Source organism: Mustela lutreola, chromosome 13 (genome assembly GCF_030435805.1).
Source record: "Mustela lutreola isolate mMusLut2 chromosome 13, mMusLut2.pri, whole genome shotgun sequence".
Classification (NCBI taxonomy): domain Eukaryota; kingdom Metazoa; phylum Chordata; class Mammalia; order Carnivora; family Mustelidae; genus Mustela; species Mustela lutreola.
Genome location: NC_081302.1, coordinates 73,521,736 through 73,539,837, shown reverse-complemented (window position 1 = coordinate 73,539,837; position 18,102 = coordinate 73,521,736). Strand labels below are relative to the sequence as shown.

At 45.9% G+C, this 18,102-nt stretch overlaps 1 protein-coding gene across 4 annotated transcripts in view; it reads left to right on the top strand.

Moving 5' to 3' along the window:
* Nucleotides 1-1,376: 1,376 nt before the first annotated feature.
* B3GLCT (beta 3-glucosyltransferase) overlaps nt 1,377-18,102 on the top strand; it is a 116,056-nt gene continuing 99,330 nt past the window's right edge. For 3 of the 4 annotated variants that reach the window (XR_009346877.1, XM_059143956.1, XM_059143957.1), the window contains exons 1-2: nt 1,532-1,716; nt 15,788-15,837. Coding sequence is in view for 3 of the 4 variants with exons in the window: in XM_059143956.1 (XP_058999939.1) it covers nt 1,644-1,716; nt 15,788-15,837 (123 nt within the window). In the remaining variant the exon portion in view is untranslated. Of the gene's footprint in view, nt 1,717-15,787; nt 15,838-18,102 lie in introns of all 4 variants that reach the window. The other variant, XM_059143958.1, reaches the window with a different exon arrangement.

Below are 18,102 nucleotides of genomic sequence, written 5' to 3'. Positions count from 1 at the left end.
GGGGGAGGGGCAAAGGGAGAGAGAGAAGCAGGCTCCTTGCTCAGTTCTAGGACGTGGAGATCATTACCTGAGCCAAAGGCAGACACTTAATGACTGAGCCACTGAGGTGCCCCTGGTCTTCTCATTTATAAGGCTCAAGACAATAAACATTTTTTTAAAAAGATTTTATTTATTTATTTGACAGAGATCACAAGTAGGCAGAGAGGCAGGCAGAGAGGCAGGCAGAGAGAGAGAGAGAGGAGGAAGCAGGCTCCCTGCTGAGCAGAGAGCCAGATGCAGGTGGGCCCTGAGATCATGACCTGAGCCAAAGACAGCGGCTTAACCCACTGAGCCACCCAGGCGCCCAAGACAATAAACATTTATTCAGCACCTGCTTTGCTATTAGCCCAACATCTTACTTGTATTCCTACCACCTGACACTGGCCTTCATTTCACATTTAGCAAGTCAGTGAACATTGCACATCCACGTGGAAGACACTGGTGTTGGTACGTGCTTAGCACAATCCCAGGCACAGAGTAGGCACCCAGAAAACATGAAGTATGAATGAGAACAAGGACACAACCTTCACAAGGTCATGGTCTAATCTCAGGTAAGTGATGGGCACTTGGTCCCATTTACCTTCTAAGAGAGAGACATGAGTCAAGGCTTTGGCGGAGGCAGGAAGCACTGAAGAACCATTAGAAGGTACTGCTTTTCCCTTCTGCCCACCACATAACATAGTGGAGCCAGCCCTCTGCCAGGGCTACCACATCTCCTGGCTGGGGAGGGAGCCCCTGGGCAGTCCCATGGGGACAAAAGGGACTCTCCACATGAGGTCACTCGACTTCTCTGTATTCCAATTTAATTAATTTTTATGGGACGTTTTGAATAAAACACAACCCCCCTCTTCCATTATGGTGAACACTTAAAATCACATTTATACGAAATTACATTTACGCTAACTTCTATTGAAAGCCAAATTCCAGGCTTAAGCTATTGGCCAAATCCCATTAAAAAAAGAGGATATTAAGTAAATTAGTTGAGCTGATTAAAAACACCTTCATCAACGTAGAACACGGGTGCCAACAATATTAAGGGTTGAATTATTGATTTCTTTTTAAATAGCAGATGGTACATTAGGAGGGAGGAAAAGCGACTCGGCTTCCTGTCTCCTCCCTTCCCCGCCCCCACCCCCCTTTCTTTGGGAGTAAGGAGGGGACCCACTGATCGACTCCAGGAGAGCCGGGAAAGGGAGGTGAAGGAGTAAGGTGGGAGGACAGGAAGGTAGAAGATGGGCCTAGGTAAGGGAGAAGGAAAAACAGGAGTGGAGAATAATGACCGCAGGGAGCGGGGGGGCCACAAGCCTGGAAGAGGGTCGCTGTCCTAGTGAAGGTGCAGTCATCCCTACCCTCGCCCGGCGGCGGGACCCCAAGGCACCGCTGCGAGCCAGGCGGGCGCTGGAACTGGCACGAGGACGCTCCCGAAGTCGGCCGCCAGAGGGCGCGGCCGGAGCCGGCGCGGCGGAGCCCGAGGAGGGAGGAGGGGAGCCGGCGGAGAAGGGTCAGCCGCGGCGGCACGGGCGACAGCGGCAGCCGCGCAGCTCGGCTCCCCGCGCGTCTCCCGTCCCCGCGCCCCGCTAGGGCGCGCAGCTCCCGCCGCCGGGATGCTGCCGCCCGCTCGCCGCGGCCGCCGCCTCGCGCTCCCGGCACTGCTCTCGCTCCTCACCTGCTCACTGGGTAAGTAGCGGGCGGCCCGGGCGCGCACGGGAGAGGCGTGGGCTTCTCGGGCGCTGCCGCCCGCGTCCCGCGTCCGCGCGCCGAAGGGGGTGCCGGGCGGCCCAGCCCTGCCCCGCGGGCGCCCGTGTCCCGCCGTCCCGTCCCCGCCGCGCCGGCGGCAGCGCCCTCTCGCGGCGTCCGGGTGGGGACCCGGCTCTCCCGGACCCCGGGGCGCAGCGCGCCCGGCCCCTTTCGGCTCGGCGGGTCCCGCCGCCGCCCCGGCCCCGCTCGCGTCTGCCCGCCTCCTTCCGCCAGGAGCTGGCGGCCGGCCGAGCCGGGAGGGCGAGGCGCTCACCCCCACAGGAAGCGCTGAGTAAATGTGCAACTGCAAGAAACTTTGAGAGCGGGGAAGCGGCGGCCGCGGTCCCACCCCCTTGCCTTCCGCCCGCGTCCCGCCTGCCCCGCAAGCCCCACACGCCCCGCGCGGGCGCCACCGACTGGAGGCGGGCGGGCCCGGCGGCCCTCTCGCCCGGCCGGGGCGGCCCTCTCGCCCTGCACCTCCGCGCGGGGCAGCCGGGGGCTAGGGACGGCCCTCCCCGCCCCCCGACCCAGATCCGCGCGCCCTGCAGGGGCTCTCTGCGGGGGTCTTCCGGCCGTGCCCGGGTCTCCAGGGCTGACAAGCCAACTTGGCACCAGCCCTTCTAATCATTCCTAGGTTAGGAAGGGAGGGTCGGGGTGCCCGGCTGGGCCTTCAGTGGGTGCGGTGGTGGCGTGGCAGGGGCGGTGGGGACATTCCCCAGTCTTGGGTCTTTAAGGGGGAAAATTAGAGAACACTTCTGGGAGCAGTGCTTGTCGGGGTTGCTGCTGCCCTAATGCCCCTTTCCTTTTTTCTCCTGTTCTCCTCACAGGAGCGTTTTCTCCCCTTTATCGTAAAATGATGTGGCAAAGTTAAAAAAAAAATCGTCCTGGTTGACATATATGGTGAGATTTGTTCAAATTTGGAAGGTTGGGGGAAAATGACTCCCTTTTCAGTGTTCTCGGGGTTATTGTCCTCTAACCCGGATTTTGTGTTTGCAGTCTGTTAAAAGGCAGTAATTTCAGATTTTTAGAAATGGCAGAATAGTGCAATTTAGGAAGAGACGTAGCGTTATTGCACATTGCTTTTTGGTAGCCCACTGGAACCTGTACAGCTCGTTTTTATTTGGATTTAAACTCTCCGAATGAGGACGTTATTTGCGTACTCTTCGCTTTTCTATAGGTGCTCAGTAAGTGTGGGAAAATCGAGGGAGATTAATTGTTAATTAATTGTTCACATGCATGATTAAGTAAGCAACAATGTAATTAAAAATGTTGGGACACCTTGGGCACAGAGAGCTATAATTGACGGTGGGGAGCAACTGAACGTGGAGATCGGCTTTAGTGGAAGAAAGAATGCATGGCCGGGAGGGGGGCAGCCCAGGGAGAAAGGGAGGTTGGAGGGGTGGGAATTTGACTAGGTGACTCTTGGCTACATCAGTTGGCTTGCTGCCTGGAAGTTTTGCACCTAACCAAACAGGGTGGGTGGTAGCTGAAATTGGCATTCTATTTATAGCACTGCACTTTATAATGGTGTACTGGGGATATAATATTTGTACATAATATATTCAATGTAGGGGCTGAAATACATTTGTATTGCTGTGTGTCTATTTTTTACTGCACTTAAGGGAATATCTGTACTGTCCAAACTTGATAACACATTAAAGGACAGTCAGAATGAAGCAAAATGTCAACACATTTTTAGAGATGTCTATTAACATTGTGAAGTTGTCAGATAAGCACAATAAATAAGACCTAAAACCTATTAAAAGGTCCCTGTGAGACATTTGGCTTTGTGAACTGGCTTTCATGGCTTGGTACAGACAAGAAGCTGTATTCTTCGAGGTCTGAAGTAAATCATGAGCTTGGTTTATTGAGCTCTGCTTTGATGGTGTTGGGGGAGCACCCAGATGCAGAAAGATGTGGTACCCAATCTATAGATCTCTAAACCAGGGCTCTTGGATCTTGCTAAAACGGAGATTGTGTTAGGAATTTTGAGGCATGTGAACAATCCTGATTGCTTAAAAATACTCTAAATATTCCCTCGTTAGTTTGGCCTGGGTATATATATAGTTTAGTTTTCCCACAAACTATAGCATATTCTCTCGAGTTGTTAGAGAAAAGTCAATATAGGAAATTTATTTTAAACCCATATGATTATACAGACCAAATTCACTGCAACTTCAGTTCTAGAGTCCAGTGCCAGTTCTAGAATCAGATTTATTCACACCTCTACGTCAGCTCCTAGTGGGTCTGAGCTCAGTTTTCTCATATAAAACAGGAGACATAGACTAGATAAAATACCAGAACTTTGCCATTTCTTACAGTTTTAATGTAATGAGTCTGTTGTGGCAGAGACTGCTATCTGCTACTCAGTTACCCTTCCTCAGTAGTTCCTTCCTTTCCTGACTAAAAAACCTCTTAGATAATCAGGAATGAGGGCACCTGGGTGGCTCAGTGCTTAAGCATCTGCCTTCTGCTCAGGTCATGATCCCGGGGTCCTGAGAGCAGGCCCTGCACTGGGCCCCTGCTTGGTGGGAAGCCTGCTTTTCCTCCTCTCACTCCCCTTGCTTGTGTTCCTTCTCTCACTGTGTCTCTCTCTGTCAAACAAATAAATAAAATCTTAAAAAAAAAAAAAGATAATCAGAAATGTTGGGTGACTGTATTTGGAGATAGGACCTCGAAGGAGATAATGCAGGGTGAATGAGGTCATAAGGGTGGGGCCCTAGTCCAGTGGGACTGTGTCCTTGTCCTTCTCTGAGGGGGAAGAGACACCAGGGATGCACTCAAACAGAGAAAAGGCCATTGGAAGACACAGTGAGAAGACTTTTCTACTTGCGAGCTAACGAGAGAGGTCTTAGCAGAAACCAACCCTGTTGGCACCTTAATCTTGGACTTCTAGTTTCCAGAGTTGTGAGGAATAAATTTCCATTTGTCTACGGTTGTTGTTAAGGCCGCCCTAGCTGACTAATAATACAGGGAGCGAGGGGAAGGATGGAGGAATCTCATGGTGGTAGTGGCAGCAGCGGTGTGTCCAGGGAAAAGAAGTTTCTCAGTGGCCCTTGCAAGCAGGGACAGCCACTGAATTACCTGTAGTGATTTTTGGGTGGGTCTCTTTGTGAAGCTGGTTAAAGGTAGCTGACCCAGTTGGGATGCATGCTTTTTGTTATTCTTTGTTTGTTTGCTTGTCTTTGTTTCATCTTCCTTCCCATTGTGTAAATCTGATGGATGGAGCCATGGTGGTCATCTTGTGACCATGAGGTGACCTTGAAGACAGAAGCCAGTAGTAAGGATCGTGGGGCAGAAAGTGCAGAAAGTGCCTGCCTGGGTGCCTGAAGGATGTGGAGCACCACGCCAGCCTTGGGTCCCTTTTTCCAGACTTGTATTGCAGGAGATTAAAAATAAACCTCAGTCTTGTTTAAGCCTCAGTTGAGTTTTCTGTTACGTGCAGCAGCCAACCCTAATCCTAACTGATACATCTGTGAAGAAGCTCATTTGAACCAATGGTAAAATAATAAGATGCTAACTTTTATCTTTCTTTCTTTCTTTTTTTTAATTCCTGAAATAGGAATTTCTGATAAATACAGCTTTTTTAAAATATAGATTTTATTTATTTATTTGACCGACAGAGATCACAGGTAGGCAGAGAGGCAGGCAGAGAGGAAATAGCTCCCCACTGAGCAGAGAGCCCAATGCGGCTGGGCTCGATCCCAGGACCCTGGGATCATGACCTGAGCCAAAGGCAGAGGCTTTAACCCACTGAGCCACCCAGGTGCCCCTAACTTTTATCTTTCTTATTCCTGTTTCTACTCTGTATGTGTCAGGATTGAATTTGTTAGCATCCACCAAAATTAGGCTTGATTTTTTTTTTTTTTTTTTTTTTTTTTATTCTGGTCCAGTTCTCGCTCAGATTCTTTTTACTGCAGTGAGTTAGACTTTTTAGGACACCAAGAGTCAGACCTGATCCCAGGTTATTTTTTGTGTGTGTGTGTGTGTGTGTGTGTGTGTGTTTTAATTCGCGATTTTTAAACCCTCCTTTTATTTCTTAAGCAGTTATGACTGATAGAGAGTTTACCTGTCTGGATGAGTTCTTGTCCAGGTAGTCTGGGGTTTCCAAGTAGACATGGTTTTCTTGGTTATGGATTTGACTCAAAGGAGTTTGTCTGTAGCCAACAGTCAAGCTGTTTATCAGGGGGCAGGTAAGGAGAGGGGGAAAAGAGCATCTGTTTCAGGTGGGATGGTGGGTGGTGGGCGTGGGGGAGGGAGGAACTATCCTGACCCTTTTGTGAACTTGTTCTGAGGCAAGCATTGTGGGCCTAGTAGTTGAGTAAGTCCTAATACTGACTTCATTTGGACCACTAAGAGGCAGGTTTTTTTATTTTGTTTTTTGCTTTTCATTAGAAACATAAATCAGGGTGTTTCTAGGCACAAAGGGATTATGGGCGATTCGCAAATGTTATTATGTGTTGCCTCTTGTAGCATTATGGACAATCCATCTTTGGCGTTGCCAGATTCTTGGTAAAGAATAGTATATAGGAGTGTTAATTCTATCTTTTCCAACACAAAGGAAAGTTTAGCGAGTGTTGGGGGTTCATCAGATCTATTATTGATGGAGAGTCTCCCTTAATTCCGTGTTTCAAAGCTTTATTCACTAAGCCACTCCCTAGAGGAACCCAATTCAGTGTAGGCGCTGATTTGCACTCCTAGAAAATGTTAACAGTTCAAAAATAGTATTAAAAGAAAGAACTGTACTTGGAATTTTTTTCATTTATTCTGACTGTTGAGTATCTACATGTATCAGGCACTGGGGATATTGCAGGAAGACGACAGATCGAATCTGGCTTTCCCCTGGTGGAGCAGGCAGTCTCCAAGGGGAAGGTGACATTAAACACTAAACAAAACAAATCGCCCTGTGCTCAGTGCCCTGGCAGGGGAGTCCGGGTGCTGGGAGAATGCCAGGCAGGGAAATGGAGGGCTTTAGCCTGGAGTCTGGAGTAGTGGTTCTCAATAGGGGGCGTTCTTGCCCCCCATGGAGAATTTGTCAATGGCTAGGGACTTTTTGTTTGTGGCAGGGAGTGCTACTGGCATCCAGAGCTGGGGCTCTGAGGGACATCCTACCATGTGCAGGACAATCTCACTCTCCAAAGAATCTGTGATCTGATCTATTGTTGATAGTGCTGGGTGCCGGGTTAAGAAACCTTGGAGTAGGGAGTCAAGGAAGACTTCTTGGAGGAGGAGACATCAGAACTCAGACCTGAAGGGCAGTTAAGTGGAAGAAGGGGACATGCCCAGGAGGGGAAAGAGCTTGGTGCTGGAGGAACACAACCGAGATAGGACAGGACTGGAGAGATTCAGAGAGGGGCGGGGAAGTTCAGTGGGGGTCAGGCAATGCAGGTCTTACGGAGGAAGGTGAGGATTTTGGGCTTTGTTCTTAGAGCAGTGGGAAGTAGCTGAGGGGCTGCAGTGGGAGAGTGACATGGTTTAACCTCCCGTTGTAAGGAACTCGCTGATGTTGTCCCGGGGAACCGAGATTAGAGGTGACTGGTGAGGACTTGTGGGACCAGCGAGGAGGCTGCCGGAATCAACTACGTGAGAGATGATGAAGGCAGCTGATGGGAGCAGTGGGCTGAGAGGAAGGAGGGGGTCAAAGATGAGTCAGGTTTCTGTCATAAGCTGTGGGTGGCTACCAGAGCTGTTTACTGATACAGGCACTAATGGAGAAGGACCAGATTTTAACTTTTTTTTTTTATTGTAGTTAAATAATATAGAGTTTGGGGAACGTGAGATGTTCAGGTGGGTGTCATGTGGGCAGTTGGATCTGTGGGTCTGGAGCTCAGAGGAGAGATTGCAGAGAGATTTGGAGGGCAATTTGAGTAGATTTTTTTTTTCTTTTTTTAAAGAGGAGAGAGTCTTAATTGGCAAAATAAATCCATTTAAACTTTCATTCAAAATGTATGGGTATCCAAGATTTGGTAGAAGCTGGGACAGAAAATCATCTTTATCTGTGTGATGTAAAGCTGTAGGCTTATACCAAAAAATGAGAAAAGGTATCCTCAAATAAGATTAGAATGTATCTCCGTTGTAACAATGCCATCTTCACCTAGGGATATGACTTATTTTCACTACTGAAAGAATATTTTATGGTCTGAAAAGGTGATATGCTTTAGTTTACATCATTGTTTGCTGAAAGAAAGCTGTAGGAAGCCGAAGGCTCTTTCCATATCGTGCTGAATTTATCTTTTCCGGATCCTTGAGGGTGGATATACTGGAGCTTGTTCTTCGTTTATGAGGTGAATGAAGTAAAGGAAGGTAAATGGCCAAGGCCTTTTGGAAAGATCATCCCATTCCTTTCCCTTGAGAGTCTGTTTAGCTCTGCACCCCAGTGTGTCAGACTTCAGCACACAGGAGAATCCCCTCAGTGTCTTGAAGAGTTTCCTTTGTTATGGGGCCCCTTGTTAAAAGGTATATTATGGGTTCCCAGCTTCATATTTTTCTTACAAAAAAAATCTGAGATGAGGCCTCTAGATTTGCATTTGTAGCAGGCCCCAGGTGGGTCATATGTGCTCGCAGGTGCAGGAACCCTGCCTAAGGCCCAGGTAGAAACTGGGACTCTTGCCAGCGGATTTTCTTGCATATCTGTAGAATGTAAAGATGATTGCTGGCTGCTTTGTTTTTAAAATGAAATAAGGAGCTGTTTCTGAGACAGCAAAGCGTGGACTTGAGGCTTGATTTGTCTTGCTCAGATATTTCATCACCTCGGGAAAGGAACCAGAAACTCCAGAATTCAAACAAAGCAGTCTTTCTCTGGTTCCAGCATCCTTTGGAAACAGGCAGGTTTTCAAATGCTGCTGGAGGGGCTGTAGGAGGAGGACCATGAGTCTCAGAAACTGAAGAGTGGGTTGTTTGAGCAAAGGTGTTTGGACGGTTGACAAGTTCCTAACAGCATTAGAACATCTCAGCCTGTGGCTACTGTGGATTCAGTGGTGCTGATGGGGTGGGGAGGGTCTTCTAAAATGACTTTTTATATTGTAGAAATAAGATACCCCCAATTTAAGCAGAGACTGTATAAGTTCACTTGATAGTTAACTGTTCAGTGCTGCTCGTACAATGCAAAGGGATTATATGAAGCGCTGATTTTTTTGGTGGTGAGTTTGTTCTGGAGTGGGCTGTGCAACGGGGGTTTCTTCTGCCCCTTACCAATGACTCAACTTAGGAAACCTGCTTGTGAGGGTGGTGTTTTGAATCTCTCCCCCGAAACTCTGTTTCCCTTGGCATATGAGCTTTCCTATTATTTGTTTAAATGATATAGGAATCAAAGAAGCAAATGATCTTTGTCTTTCTAAAATATACAGTTATTTCCCATTTCTTTCTATTTTCTTTCTATTTACTGTCCTTTCTATAAGTAGGTTTACCCTCTGGCACAGAGACTGTATTGGTCCTGGCCAACTCTGTTGCCAAGGGAAGAAAAATCTATATTCCAAACTCCCTTGCCCATTTACTTCTTTGGTAAAACCGAAAAAGTATTTGAGATGGAGTAAGACCAAGCAGGGGTAGGTAGTGAGCAGCTCAAAAGAAGACCGTCATGTCAGTGTGCTCACTGCCACACTTGAGGGGAGGCCAGCTCCCCCCTCCCCAATCTCTATTCCTTCTCTCAGCCGGCTGGTCACCTTGTAAGTGGTGTGGAACCCACGGAGTGGGGCACAGCGGTTCCCTGACCTTAATGTTGTCCAGCTTCCTCCCCAGGGCAGCATCTCTTTTCCTGAGTTTGCTCTTTGGCACCTGAGCAAAAGGTTCCAATCATTCCTTTCACAGGCCAGGTACTGTCCTGCTCCTGTATATGCACCAACATAGCTCATTCTTGTTTAGTTTCCCCCCTTTTACAGGGATGGAGGCAGAAGCTCTGAGAGCCAAAGTCACTGGCCCAGTGTTGCTGAGCTAACTAAGTGGCAGAGCCTGGATTTGAAGCCACAAGGTGGGAGTCTAGATTCTGTGCATCCGACCAGCGTGCTGTGCTGGTCCTCCTCGTGGAGCAGGCCGTGGAGGCCAGCTCTCCTGGGCCACACCTCTTTCCGTCGCACTTTGAAGCTTTACAGAGAGAATGCCTTGGAAGAACACCTTATAAACTCCTTCAACAATTGCCTTCTCCCTAGCTTCTCTCTACCTGGAGAGCCCTTCCCTGCTGCTGGATATGTTCCCTTGAATGGCCTCAGCACCTCAGGATGTTGGGAAGCAGACCGAGTTTTTCCATGCATTTGCTCCCCCTGGCTTTATTCTCGGGCTTGTGAATGGCACCTCAGTGTGCTCAGCTGCTCCCTCTGCATCCCGGACTCACCTACACTCCTTTCCTCTCACCAACCCCTATGGACTCTCCCTTCCCTGCCCCGTCTCCTGGTAGCACTGGACTCCTGGACTGCAGATTCTGCTGCTTAAATATCTCCAACACCCCGCTTTTGCTCACCACTCACCACGCTCAGGCACTGCCTCATCCGAATTCTGTCCCTTCTCTCCCATTACCTGGCTCCATTAGCTTCCTAGCTGGCATGTTTGTGCCTTTTGTTTTGTCCCCCCACAGCCCCACCCAACACTACTCTGGAAACCTGTCAAAGACACGTTTCAACATGGTGCTTGCTTTGATAGAAGCTTTTCATGGCCTTTACAATAAAAGCAGACCCCCTAACACTGAGCCCTTTCATGACATGGCCCTGCTGTCTCCAGTTCCATCTCTAGCCTCAGTCTCTCTCCTCCCCGACAGGTGTCCATGTCCCAGACATTCCGTCCCCACAGGTGTCCACGTCACATTGTCTTCCCTCCCCACAGGCATGCAGCTCTAGTTCCTCCCCTCAGGTGTCCGCGCTCTGGGTACACTAAACTATTCAAACTTTGACACAGAAACCTGTTTCCAGGCGTCCTTGCTCTTGTAACTTGAAGTCTCTGCTGCTTGGAATTTGCTTGCTCAAGCACCATGTTGAGTTTAGTCCGAGCAGTGCTTTGATCTCTGGGAGCCTCCCTTCCCTCTGCTGCCCTGCCTTGGGTGAGACGGCCTCTGTCTCCACCCCAGGTGCTCCCTCAGGGACTCCCATTAGAGTGACAGCCAGCACAGTGGATGCTTGTGCACTTGGTTGTTGACTGAGGGACTTGTGTCTCACATCAGCTCCTCGGGCAGCTGCTTACTCATGTTCCCCAGCAGAACGGGTGATGCTGGTGCATATAGCCACTCTGGTTTTCTCCTGCACAAATGAAAATGTAAACTAATACTAATGACAGTAACTGCTACGGCCTAAAGCACAGAGCATGTGTCAGGCCCTGTTCTAGAAACATAACACCTGAGAAACCATTTGACCATGGGCCACATGCCAGGGCTGGTTCTGTGCTCTGCCCATGTGGAGCGCCAGGGGCCCTCCATCTCCACTTTGGACGGGGATGCCTCAGGGCGGGCGGCTGGAGCAGCTACCCCATGTGTGCACAGCCCCAGGGACAGTAGATCTGAGGAGGCGGAAGGGAAGGCAGGCTCTGCCCTCTGTCGCTGCGTGGGGGTGCATGCGTTTCTGGTCGTTCTGCCTGCCTGGATGATCTTCAAAGCAGGTAATTGGAACTAAGTCAGTCAGCTGTGGGCTGCACATCCTGGAGTTGAAGGCCTCCTCTGGAGGACTTGGAATTCAACCTGGAAAGCTCCAGGGAGCTGGAGCCACTTGGGGAAGAGCTGTGCTGGGTGAAACGTTTCTCGTAAGTAGGTCACAGGAAAGAAAGGGAAGCCCCACAGGCTCCCTCCCACAGTGTGTCAGAAGAGAAAGTGGGGCGGAGCCTGTGTGAGACCCTGAGAGGTGCCGGGGGCTCAGCTGCTAGCTTTGTCCTGGATCCAGAGCTAGGGACACACGGTTCCATTCCCTGCCTCCCTCCAAGCTCCAGGGTAGGGCCCACGACCACCTAGACACCGCCTAGACCCACAGCAAACCATTGCCCCACGAGTGGCTTATGGCAGCATCAGTTGAGCTATGAACACACAGAGCTCCACGCTAAATGCTGTGTCTTATCTCACTTAATCCTGGCAGCACCCCTCTGAGTGGAGTTATTGAGCTTCTCAATGGTTTCTGTTTTTTTTCTGTGTGTGTGTGTTTAATCTGGTTTCTATGATAGATGTTCCTGGGATAGTCTGGGAGGACAAACCAGGAAAGAGGAGCAAAACAGCACGAGGAACTAGGAGGGACAATCATCTTTCCTGTGGGGGCCCCTGGGGTCCCTTGCTCACTCCCAGGAACAAGAAAAGATGGTTGATTAGGGTTGCTTAAATGTGTTGCAATTAATTCCTCTCCAGTTTTCTGGCACTCTAGGGCTTAGGCTGGCCTATAAATCTTAGTCCCAGGTTAGTTGTAAAATCTTGGTTTATCTCTTAGAATAGGTGTGCTAACACATTAGTTGGCTTGAATTATTTAAAGTTATCTCGGAAAGGTCTTATTTCTATTGCCCATCCTGATTTGCACTTTAAATATAGTTCCCTGTAGCAATTCACAGGAATTCATGTTGAAAATAGAAAAGGGAAAATTACTTTTAAACAGCAGTTTGGCATATAAGAGCATGATTTACCTTGGAATAGTTCTCCAACTGCACATTAAGGCCAAGCTTTCAAGAATATTTTTTCCCCACTGAATTTGGAAATTAATATGAAGCCAAACAATAAATATCCAGCCCCAGGTGGCCACTCCCTTTGGCAGAGTTGGGGGACCCTTTCCTCCTTCCTTCTTCCCTCCACCCTGGGCCACTGTGTGACAGGTAATTTCTTACCTCACTTGCTGATTTTTCTTACTTCGTCCTCTAATTTTACCGTTTCTCCTTCATTTGCACCAACTGTGAAAGCCAGGATCTTGTGGGTAGGAATTTTGTTAAGGGTTCATTATTTTAAGATTGGGTTTATTAGTGGTATAGCATATTCTGTGCCTTCAAAATGCATTTGGTTCCTTGGTGATTTGTTTTATTTAGATTACGGAAACACAAAGGAAAAACGAACTAGTATATTTTTATGTTTAATGAGGATTATCTTGCCATGTGATTTGCTCTTATACCTGAAAGTAACTGATGCATTTCTTCCCTTATTGCTTTATTTGTTTATTTATTTAGTAAGGTTTATGCCCAACGTGGGACTTGAACTCATGACTCCAAGATCAAGAGTCACACACTGTACTGACTGAGCCAACCAGGCACCTCTTTGTTACTGCTTTAAACATCATACATTTTATTTCTATCATGGGGGAAAGGAGTTCTTAATTTCACAGCAGAGTGTGATAGGGACAAATGACAGTTTTCTTTCTCTGTGTGTGTGTGTGTTTTAAAGGGTATTTTAAATCTAGGCCTTTGTGGTTTTGGAGGAAACTAAAATCTAGTTTACTCTTGCTTCAGTTAAGCTTTGTCTGAATAGAGGTGTGTTGTTTTGATTATGACAAGAAGGGTTTGTGGAATTCACTTGATTTATTAGGAATGTCTTCCCTCCATGTGATTCCTATGTGAAACATTATGAAATGACATTAGCTGCTTACTTATGAAAGGTGACATGTTAGTAACTTGCAGACCTGTTTTCTTTAGTATTGAGTCTGCCTTTGAAAGGGCTTTTGTATTGACAATACTCTTCCTTTTACATAGCCATCTGGCCTGCCAAAAAAGTGAGGGAAGACTAAATAAATCCTGGTTATTAGATGATGAGTCACTGAACGTGTTAAACTGAGAAGGTTTTTTTTTTTTTTTTAAATCTTGACAAAAGAGGGAATTTTAGCCCAGAAAGCTTTAACGGTGTGTGTTTGGAATTAAGAATTGATGGAGTCAGCAGAGACAGATTTTGGACTCCGAGTCGTGTCTTAGATTGACCACAGTTGTCATATCCTGCAAGTTGTTTGAATGTTCTGTTTTGTGGAATTCTGCTGAGTGATATTAACGTGTTGTGACTTCCTTACTAATGCTCATTAGTAATTCTATTTTTGGTATCTTCTTGAGGGTTTTAAAAAGTGTGCCTGCTAGTTTGGAGGTAAATCAAATATGACAAAACCAAAGAATCAAATACCCAGAAGCAGAATTTAAAATGCTGTTTGGGGTTAAATCTTTCCTCTCAGAATTTAATGAATGATTTGGGCTTTGTGGTTGCCTTCTTGTGTGTGTGTGTGTGTGTGTGTGTGTGTGTAAAATGAGAAAGTGGAGCAGATCTTACTGAGAATAAATTGTTGTTGGGAGGACACACTAAATTTCTTCAATTTGCTTGGTGGATTGTACCTTGTGGAAGGAGCAGACAGCCTAAAAATGATGGGATCCCAGTGCCATTGTAAAGACTTGTATTGATTGAATAATTGATTGATTTATTAATATTTATTGACCTTCTTCTGTGTGCTGGCTGTGTTCTAGGTATGGGGCAGGCAGTCAAAACCACATTCCTGGGCCCCTGGGTGGCTCAGTGGATTAAAGCCTCTGATTTCGGCTTAAGTCATGATCTTAGGGTCCTGGGATCGAGCCCCACATGAGGCTCTCTGTTCAGCAGGGAGGCTGTTTCCCCCTTTCTCTCTCTGCCTGTCTCTCTACCTACTTGTGATCTCTGTGTCTCTGTCAAATAAACAAATAAAATCTTAAAAAAAAAAACAAACCAAAAAACAAAATCATGGAGCTTGTAATAAACTAATATTTAAGACAAGCAATAAACAAATATTAGTATGTATTATGGTGGTGAGTGCTCTGGAGAAAAAGAGTGAAGAAGGTAAGGAGGGGTGGAGTTGGGGATTATTATTTCTAGGAGGTGGTCTCAGGGAGGCCTCCTGTAACATCTGCTGTTGTCCACATTCCACACGTAGAGGTTCTTTTAGGTTACGTTTTCGATTTCCCCCTGCCTTTTGAAATGTCATCCTGGAAATGGAAATGATTAAAGGATGTCAGTCATTTGCATCTTCGTGTGAATGTTTTCCATCATTTCCTTTGAGTACATGTTAATGGAGAGAGAACTGGAGGCAGTGGATGTCTGGGGGTGGGGGTGCGTCTGGGGGTGGAGGTGAGGTTGGAGGGGTCCGAATGGAGGAAGCTGTCTGCTGCTTCTCAGGAGGGTCTCCTCCGTTTTCCCGGGAGACCTACCACCGAAACCCCTTGTACTACATTATTACTCTGCCGAATCGGCGTCCAACACTTTTCGTGCATGACTGTTCTATGCCCTTGCCCATTTTCTCCTGGGGACGCTAACTGGAGAACGCAAACTCTATGAGGTGCTTTTCTCTTACTCAGAAGAAATGCACCATCAAGTTAAAGTACATTATTTTTTTGTCTGGTTAACCTTCCTGACTGTGGTGTTTATTATTTTGCTTTGTATTTTCAAAGTCTTCCTGTCATGTTCTTGTTAGTGTTATTATTATTATTTTAAATGTAGAGACTAGGTGTGTCTGGAGGGATATCTTTATCCATTTCTGGGCTCCAACTCAAAACCTGAAATCCTTCTAAATAGGGAGTGATTTGAATTCCCTTCCCCCTCCTGGCCCCATTGCGTGAGTGGGCTCTGTGCAGTCACCCATTGTCTGCACCACACTTCTAACCTGGCAGCCCCTGAGAATGAAAGCTTGCCCCAGATTCAGCTCGGGTGCCTGCCAGGCTCTGCAGTGATTGTGTGAGTAGGAATCTGTACCGCTTCCCTCTAGATTCTTAGAAATTCCCCTTCGCTTTAGAAGGCACCAGAATCAAGCTTGCTGAGAAGGTGTATTTTGTACGCATCTCTTTTTTGTAGTTTATATCCAGAGACACAAATGGTATACAGATTCTAATTTCTTTGATGTAATATTCCTTTCGCTTGGTAGGCTAAGCACATTAGCTTCCCACCAATGAATAATTTCAGGTCTGGAGATGAAGGTGGCCCACGGGGTGGGCTTGTAGCAGTGCAGCTGCTTTTAAAAATGAGCAAAATATGCTTTATTAAAGAACCCTATTTTTCTCATTTTAAGCACAACTGTTGAATGTGAGAATGAATCTTAATTGATAATTTAATGGAAAAATGTTTTCTTTTTTCCAGCTTTTGCTTTGGTTTCTGAAGATATAAAGAAAGAGGTCAAGCAATCTAAGGTACTATTCTCGTGATCAAATCTATTCTTCCTGTCTGAGGTTCATTTGTATTTTCTTTAATGGGAGCTGTAATGATTTTGTCTTTCAACAGTTATCATTTTTTTTTAATGGATTAATGGAATGTTGGTCAACATAGATTTTTAATCCCTAGTGGCAAGCTACACATAAGCTTAAAGTCCTTTAATAATGGTTTAAGCAGACCAAGTAGGTTTCAAATTTCATTTTAAGAAAAAGTATTTTGAAATGGAGTTAGACGTTTTAGAAGTCTGGCTTGGAGACCGTAGTTTTGTCTAGTCTGACCACATCTAAACTTGGGCTTCATTTTCCCAGTCTGAGAAAGGAGTCTTATACTATGTCCCTGGGGTCACAAGAGCCTGACTATCCCTCTCCCTGAAGGTGGCACTATGTGAGTCCCCAAGGGTGACTGCCAGGCTCCTTGCATGGTCGGACCCAGGAACCGAGACCTGAGGGACCAATGAAGACAGGACAACTCTTATCCAAATCACAGAGCTGCTGCTTTTTTTTCATCATCAATTGCATTCAGGAACTTTGCTTAAAGTTTACCATATAGGCTTTGCATTAGATGAATTTAGCAGATGAGAAAGAGAAACAGTATTTTTTTTTTTTTAAAGAGAAACCATATTTTAAAAATATAAATTGTCTATATCATATTAGTTAAGGCTCAGTTGACTTGATTTTTTATCCCACAATTAGTGTAAAAGCATTTTTAAAAAGGATGTTTCTTTTGTCAACAGAGTATTATCTGTTCTAACTGTGCTGTGCGTTTCCTATACAGGAACAATAATAATGATTTCCTTTGGTTTTAAGATCCTTTATGGTTATGGTTAATAAAATATTCTCAGACATTTAATTAATTTGATCTTCTCAATGATCCTGTTATTACTAAGCAAAACAGATATTCCCATGTATAAGCACACCTTGGGGATAGTGTGGTTTTGGTTCCAGACTGCTGCAATTAAGTGAAAACCATAAGAAGGTGAATACTGCATTAAAGCAGGTCAAATGAAATTTTTTTTTTTTTTTTGGTTTTTAGTGCATAACCAAAGTTGTGTTTACACTGTATTGTTATCTGTTAAGTGTGTAATAGCATTATGTTTAAAACATATACCTGAATTTAAAAGTACTTCACTGCTAAAAGAAAAAAAAATGCTGCCCATCACTTGTGCTTTTAGCAAGTTGTCGTCTTTTTGCTGGTAGAGGGTCTTGCCTCACTGACGGATCAGGGTGGTGTTGCTGAATGCTGGGGTGGCTGTGGCAATCTCTTAAAACAAGACAACAATAAAGTTTGCCCCATTGGTCGACTCTTCCTTTCATGAATGGTTTCTCTGTAGTGGCTGATGCTGTTCGATAGCATTTTACCCAGAGTAGAACTTCTTTCAAAACTGGAGTCAGTCCTCTCAAACCCTGCTGTTGCTTTATCTACCAAGTTGATGTGATATTCTAAGTCCACTGTTGTCATTTCAACAGTCTTCACAGTATCTCCACCAGGAATAGTTTCCATCTCAAGAAACTACTTTATTTATCTATGAGGAGCAGCTCCTTATCTGTTCAAGTTTGATCATGAGGTGGACCCATCTTCAGGCTCCATTTCTTTCTTTCCTTATTTTTTTTTTAAATTGAAGTAGAGTTGACATACAATGATACATTAGTTTTAAGCATACAACATTGTGATTAGGCAAGTCTATAATTCTGCTATGTTCCCCACAAATGTAGCTCCCATCTGTCACCATACAACACTATTACAACACCATTGACTGTACTCCCTGTGTGGGACATTTCATCCCCATGACTTATTTATTCCATAGCTGGAAACCTATACCTCTCTACCCCCTTCATCTGTTTTGCCCATACCACCATCCCCCTACCCCCAGTTCTATTTCTAGTTCTAGTCCTCTTGCTGTTTCCACCACAAATGCAGTTAGTCACTGCCACTGCTGAAGTCTTAAATCTTTCAAAGTAATCCATGAGGGTTGGAATCAACTTCTTTCAAACTCCTGTGAATGTGGATATTTTGACCTCTTCCCATGAGTCATGAATGTTCTCAGTGGTATAGTAGATTAGTGAATCCTTTCCAGAAGGTTTTCAACTTTCTTTGCCTGGATCCATCAGAGAATCACCATGAGATCATTCATCTCATGAAACATGTTTCTTTTTCTTTATTTATTTTGAGTTTTCAAGAATTTTAATTACAGTGTAGTTAATATATAGTGTTACATTGTTTCAGGTATACAATGTAGCAGTTCA